The sequence below is a fragment of the Hyaena hyaena genome, unplaced genomic scaffold (assembly GCF_003009895.1).
Source record: "Hyaena hyaena isolate Hyena2069 unplaced genomic scaffold, ASM300989v1 scaffold_0, whole genome shotgun sequence".
Classification (NCBI taxonomy): domain Eukaryota; kingdom Metazoa; phylum Chordata; class Mammalia; order Carnivora; family Hyaenidae; genus Hyaena; species Hyaena hyaena.
Genome location: NW_024080632.1, coordinates 1,431,994 through 1,438,877, shown reverse-complemented (window position 1 = coordinate 1,438,877; position 6,884 = coordinate 1,431,994). Strand labels below are relative to the sequence as shown.

The window sequence follows — 6,884 nt, the reverse complement described above, 5'->3', positions numbered from 1 at the left end:
GTGGTTTTGATTTGTATTTCCCTGATGAGGAGGGATGCTGAGCATCGTTTCATGTGTCTGTTGGCCATCTGGATGTCCTCTTTGGAGAAGTGTCTGTGCATGTCTTCTGCCCATTTCTTCACTGGGTTGTTTGGTTTTCGGGCGTGTAGTTTGGTGAGTTCCTTATAGATTCTGGATATTAACCCTTTATCTGATATGTCATTTGCAACTATCTTTTCCCATTCCGTTGGTCCCTGGCATTAATTTCTTAAAAAAATTTTTTTTAATGTTTATTTCTGAGAGCGAGAGGCAGAACATGAGTGGGGGAGAGACCGAGAGTGAGAAGGAGACACAGAATCCGAGGCAGGCTCCAGGCTCCGAGCTGTCAGCACGGAGCCTGACGCGGGGCTCGAACTCACAAACCACAGTATCATGACCCGAGCCGAAGTCGGATGCTCAACTGACTGAGCCACCCAGGCACTCTTCTTTTATTTGTTTTTTAAACTTCATTAAGGAATGATTAACTATAAAACTGTATACGTTATAAAAAATTTTTTTAATATTCATTTATTTTTGAGACAGAGTGCAAGCAGGGGAGGGGCAGAGAGAGAGGGAGACACAGAATCTGAAACAGGCTCCAGGCTCTGAGCTGTCAGCACAGAGCCCGACGTGGGCCTTGAACCCACGAACTGTAAGATCATGACCTGAGTCAAAGTCTGATGCTTAACTGAATGAGCCACCCAGGTGCCAAGAAACTATATATATTTAAAGCGTCTAGCGTGATGATTTGCTATATGGGTACATTGTGGAAATTCACGCATCCATCACCTTGGCTTGCTTTCTCTTTGTGGCTAGAATGCTTAAGATCCCCTCTCTCGGGATGCCTGGGTAGCTCAGTCGGTTAAGCATCCGACTTCAGCTCAGGTCATGATCTCACGATTTGTGGGTTTGAGCCCCGTGTCGGGCTCTGTGCTGACAGCTCAGAGCCTGGAGCCTGTTTCAGATTCTGTGTCTCCCTCTCTCTCTGCCCCTCCCCTGCTTGCACTCTGTCTCTCTCTCTCGCAAATAAATAAAAACATTAAAAAAAAAATAAAAATAAAAGATCTCTCTCGGCACCTTCCGCCTGTAAAATCCTTCCTGATTCACTACAGGGCGCGAACCTCTTTTCACTTTCAAGTGTTCAGGCCGGTTCCGCGTTCAGGCTACCAAACGATCGAATGATGCTTTGGGCCAGGGTGGCGGCTTCCTGGGAAGCAGGGTGACTTTTGTTTACTCCCGCGTGGGTCTTATTGTGTCTTGGTCTGCCGTCGCCCCCTGTAGGTCGTGGACACATCCAAGGGGATCGCGGATGTCCCTGAGTGGTTCCGAGGCAGCCGGCTCAATTATGCGGAAAACCTCCTGCGGCACGAGGAGAACGACAAGGTCGCCCTCTACGCTGCAAGTGAGTCGACAGCCACTTGGGTTTTCCCCCTTTAGTGTCCTTGGGGCCACTTCCCCAGAGAGCCACAGGTTGGCGAGGCTCCGGAACATTCACAAACTGCAGTGTGTGTCTCCAAATAGTGGCTTGGCACCTTTTTCCCCTCCTTTCTTTCTTACTGTGGTAAAAAAAAAAAAGCCTAACGTTAAATGTACCGTCTTAAGCATTTTTAAAGAAGATTTTTATTTATTTATGTATTTTGAGATAGAGAGCAGGGGAGGGGCAGAGAGCGAGAGAGAATCCGAAGCTCAAAGTTCAGCCACATGGTCGCATGTGCCAGGATTTCCGTCTTCTTTAAGGCTGCGTAATAGTTCCTCGTGGGGCTGCCTCACATGTCGTTTGTCCCTTGCTGCCAGTGGGCCCTTGGCTCGCTCCCCCTCTTGGCTGTTGGGAAGACTGTAACCAACATGGGTGTGCAGATAGCTCCCTGAGGTCTGGCTTTGGATTCTCTTGAGTGTATACCCAGAAGGGGGTCATGTGGTGAATCTGTGTTTAATTTTCTCTTTTTTATTAGAAAAAATTTTTGTTTTAATCTTTATTTTTTTATTTATTTATTTTTTAAATGTTTTATTTATTTCTAGGAGAGAGAGACAGCGTGAGCAGGGGAGGGTCAGAGAGAGAGGGAGTCACAGACTCTGAAACAGGCTCCAGGCTCTGAGCTGGCAGTCAGCACAGAGCCCGACGCGGGGCTCGAACCCATGAACCGCGAGATCATGACCTAAGCAAAAGTCGGACGCTCAACCGACTAAGCCACCCAGGTGCCCCTGTTTTAATTTTTATTTTTGAGAGAGAGATAAAGAGAGAGTGACAGATAGAGTGTGAGCAGGGGAGGGTCAGAGATAGAGGGAGACACAGAATCTGAAACAGGCTCCAGGCTCTGAGCTGTCAGCACAGAGCCCGACGTGGGGCTTGAACCCACGAACCATGAGATCATGACCTGAGCTGAAGTCAGATGCTTAACTGACTGAGCCACCCAGGTGCCCCCTATTTATTTATTTTTTAAAGTTCATTTTGAGAGAAAGAGTGTGGGGGGAGGGGCAGAGAGAGGGAGAGTCCCAAGCAGGCTCCTCACTGTCAGTGCAGAGCCCAGTGTGGGGCTCGAACTCCCCAACCAACATGACCTGAGCTGAAGTCAAGTCAAACATGTAACTGACGGTCCCCCAGGGACCCCTCGTTTGCCATTTTGGACACGTGTGCTACCAGATTGTGAGGAAACTGGGCTTCAGCACAGGTGAATGTCGTTGGACCCTTGGTGTTTGTGACTCGCGGCTTCCGGTTTTGAGACCGTGCTGTCCAGGTGTGTGGGCTGGTTGGGCCCGTCCCGTGGAAAGGGAGCCTGGGGCGCCGTGCCCTCTGCCGTCACCTGCCCAGGTTCTGCTCTCAGTCCCTGTGATGCCAGTGCCCTTGCCTCTAGCAACTTGGTCTACACCACAAGCTATTGCTTCGGCAGTGCTGTCCAAAGTCAGATTATTGTGCTTTCAGTGCCTGAAACGGGGGCAGATGAGGTCTGGTAGCTGTGCGACCTTGGGCAAGCCACTTACCCTGTCTGGGTCTGTTTCGGCCTCTATCAAGGGCAGAGGATGATCGTCCCACCTCCGGGGATAATGTAGGGCTTAAATGAGCGGACCCAAACGTGTACGTACCCGGCAGACTGTGCCACGGGGGAGACGTGCGTGGCTCCCAGTGGGGGTCGTTCCTCTGAAATCCCTGCACGGCTTTAAAATCCTGGCTGCCTAGTCCCTGCTGTGGCTTCTTAGAGCTCATCTTCCAGGGATGGGACCCAGGCTCTTAGGATTTTTTTTTTTTTAATTTTTTATTTATTTATTTATTTTTTATTTGTAGGAGAGAGAGACAGCGTGAGCAGGGGAGGGTCAGAGAGAGAGGGAGTCACAGACTGAAACAGGCTCCAGGCTCTGAGCTGGCAGTCAGCACAGAGCCCGACGCGGGGCCCGAACCCACGAACCGCGAGATCATGACCTAAGCGAAAGTCGGGCGCTCAACCGACTAAGCCACTGAGGCGCCCCTGGGCTCTTAGGATTTTAAAGCCCAAGGTCGCTTCTGAGGCACATTGTTGGGTACGAACCGCAGAGCCGTGTGTTTACGTAGCTTTCGGGCCGTTCCCTGTGATTTTGCCCCGTCCTCAGTCGGGTGCAGTTTGGGCGGTGTGCACAGGAGCCCCGGGGAGGCCCCACTAGGCCCACATCCATCCGTCACTTGTCCTCAGATTGGTGTCGGGTGTGTCTTCAGTGCAAGGTGCTGGGCACGTGGTGCACAAGGTCCCTGCGCTCGGGCTGACTTGCTGGTGAGGGAGACGGGGACAGACCCCAGACAGATTCTCCCTGACTGGATGGCTCAGCGTGCGACTGTTCGACATCACCATGGGGTGGAAGCAGTCACGCCTTCAGCAGGATTCGTGCTTGGAATGTTGGGTCCGGATCCTGTCTCAGGCTGGCGATCGTGGCCCCGTCCCCTCCTGTGATGCTGGGCAGCGGCCGCCGCCCCAATCAGCCACACGGGAGGGTTGGCAGGCGGTGCGCAGACGGCCACCTGCACCCACCCAGCCTCCCGTCTGTCACTTTCAGCACAGGAATCGGTCAGTTACATGCGGTAGTCAGCACCTGGTTATAAAACAGGCTTTGTGCCGATGGCCGTGCCCACCCGGAGGCTGTGTCCGTGTTCTGAGCGCATCTGAGGCGGGCCGGGCTGGGCTGCCGGGTGCCTGGGGCAGGCGGTTAGACGCAGGCAGGCTCGGCCGCAGGAGCAGGGCAGTAAGTCCTGGCTTCGTGACGGGAATGCGGGAGGGCCTTTGCCCCGGCTCCTGACGCGGATGTGATAGCACTTAAGTAGCAAGCGTGTGTGAGGGGCGTGAGCCTGGCCCCGCTGGGGGCGCTCGGCGCAGAGCAGTGGGGGCTGGGGGAGGTCCTCCCTCCAGTGGGACACGGCTCACGGGAAGCGTCCACACCGCACACTCTGTGGTTTTTAATGTGCGCATGGCGTTGTCGACCACCACCCCTGCCTCGGTGCCGGCCGTCCTGTCACCCCAAAGGACCCCCTACCCAGCCCCCGGCACCCTTCACTCGCTTCCCTCCCCACCCATCTGCCGGTCCTGGGCGCTTCGCAGAGGCAGAGTCACACACCGCGTGGCCTTGCGAGTCTGGCCTCTCCCTCAGCCTCACTGTGGCCGGTGTGTGTTAGTGACTTCCTTTCTGTGTCCTGAGGATGCTCCGCTGTGCGGACACCTCCCGTCCTATGGACCCTCAGAGACCCTCCAAGGGCCGTCCTGCCCCGGCCGCTGGGGTCCCTGCGTAAACCCCACTGGGCGCCTCTGCTGAGCCTGAGGAGCGGGCACGCGGGGTCTCTCTTTCATCTTCTTTTCCTTCTCCCATTGGGTGTGTCCGTACCTTTATCCAAGGTCTGTGGCGCTGTGCGAGGTCCTGGGCCCCCCTCTGGAAAGTGGAAAGGTCAGACGTGAATCTTTTGAAAAACAAAACCTGAAAACCGGTAATGCTGGTGGTAAAACACAAAACACACATCTTCTGGGTGGCCGAGTTCGGACTAAGCTGGCCATGCACGTTCGTTCTCTGTCTCCCTCCCTCTTCCCCTCACGTGGGCACTGGCTGAACTCATCCCCTCTTTTCTGAAGCCTGGCTCTGCGTGGAGGTGGCTTAGGGAGGTATGGTTGTAATTCCGGGTGTGCTGTGTGTGTTTCACACTTCTCCCTCCACACCCGTCTCCTTCCCACCCCCATCTCCTGCCCATCCCCTCCCTTTAAATATGTGAGCCCTTTCTATTAATGAGCTCTTTCCTGTGTTTGCAGGGGAAATAAGTGCCCCCAAGCCAGGGATCATGTTTAGTTTATAAATAGGGTGCCTTTGTTTTTTTTTTTGAAGTTTGTTTATTTAGAGAGAGGGAGAGCGTGAGGGAGAGGGAGCACCTGTGCATTTGTGCAGGGGAGGGGCAAAGAGAGGGAGAGAATCCCAAGCAGGCTCTGCACCATCAGCGTGGAGCCCGATGTGGAGCTTCATCTTGTGAACTGTGAGATCATTACCTGAGTTGGAACCAAGAATCAGATGCCGACCCCACTGAGCCACCCAGGTGCCCCGGTGGGTGTCTGCTTAAGCAAGGTCCTAGATTGGCAGGTGATTGGCTTGGGGACCTGACGATAAGTGTATTGCGCTTCCTGCGTGTCTTGCTGATTTGCTTCTACTCTCCCCGCTGCGTGTGGCTGCTCTGTGCAGGGTGTGGTTCCGCTTCGAGCTCGCTCCGGCATTCTCAGCTGAGCCCGTCCCTCCCGTGGATCACCCCTGCTGAGGCCAGGAGCTGCCGCCGAAGGAAGGCGGGCGCTGGTCCCTTGGCACTCCAGCGGGCGGAGCGTGCCCGTCGGCGTTGGAGCTCTGACAGCAGCTGTCTGGGCCGCGCACTTTGTCTTCCAACAGTGGGTTTCAGGTTGCTGAGTATTTTTATAGGATCAGGAATGGTCTGGGGGGGGGTGGCGGTGGGAATACGGGCGAGGCTGCCGAGGGAGGAGCGAGAGGAACCAGGTGTGGGCACAGAGAACCTTACAGACCCAGGAGAGGCCAGGGTGACACCAAACCGAAGTCAGGACGTTTCTTCACTCTGGAGCAGAGATGCTTCGTGTTGCCCAGCTGAACGGCAGTGAGCAGCACGAGCGAAACCTCTGCGTGGGACTCACGTCTCTCACGCAGAAGCACCTGGGATCACGTCTGCAGCCCACGCCGTGTCGAGTCTTGCTGTGTTGGTTTTCTCTTGCCGTGGGGCAGGCGGGTCACCCGAAAACCACGGCTGCACATAGCGACCGTTAGTGTCTCAGATGCCTGTGGCCGTGCTCTCCTTGGTGGCCCAGCCGCGAGGTCTGCTTGGGAGCCTCTCTTGGAGTCGGGGGGGATGTTGGCGGGGGCGGCATCGCCTGAAGGACGGACGAGGTGTTGGATCCGCGTCCGAGGGAGCGCAGCTTCTCCCCGCGGGGGCCTCTCGGGGCTGCCTGAGTGTCCTCGCCACACGACCGCTGGGTCCGCCGGGGCGACTGGGGGGACTGCCTTCTGTGGCCAGGCTCACAGTCCCGCTTGTCTCCAGCGTCCCGCTGCTCGCCCTGCTCGGGGCCCCTTCGGCGTGGGTGGAGCCACGTGCCAGCGCTAGCGGGGGTCGGGGGGGCGCAGGGGTCCTGGGCGCTGCTGGCGAGCCTGGTGAGCACACCATCCTCTTCTGTCATCGCCGTCTTTCCGGTGGAAATGCATGTCTCGTGGTCATGGACATGGTCTCCGTAGTGACCTTGGTCATGTGGCATCCTCGGCTGACAGCCACACGCGTGTTCCAGGAAGTTGAGTAAACCTGCGTCTGTGGGACACGTTTTTTTTTAAACATGATGAAAATTTTTTTTTTTTTTTTTTTTTTTTTTTTTTTTTATTTA

At 55.3% G+C, this 6,884-nt stretch overlaps 1 protein-coding gene across 2 annotated transcripts in view; it reads left to right on the top strand.

Moving 5' to 3' along the window:
• AACS (acetoacetyl-CoA synthetase) overlaps positions 1 to 6,884 on the top strand; it is a 48,141-nt gene that overhangs the window by 6,126 nt on the left and 35,131 nt on the right. For both annotated transcript variants that reach the window (XM_039254924.1, XM_039254845.1), the window contains exon 3: positions 1,300 to 1,420. In XM_039254924.1, coding sequence (XP_039110855.1) covers positions 1,300 to 1,420 — 121 coding nt within the window. The remainder of the gene's footprint in view (positions 1 to 1,299; positions 1,421 to 6,884) is intronic.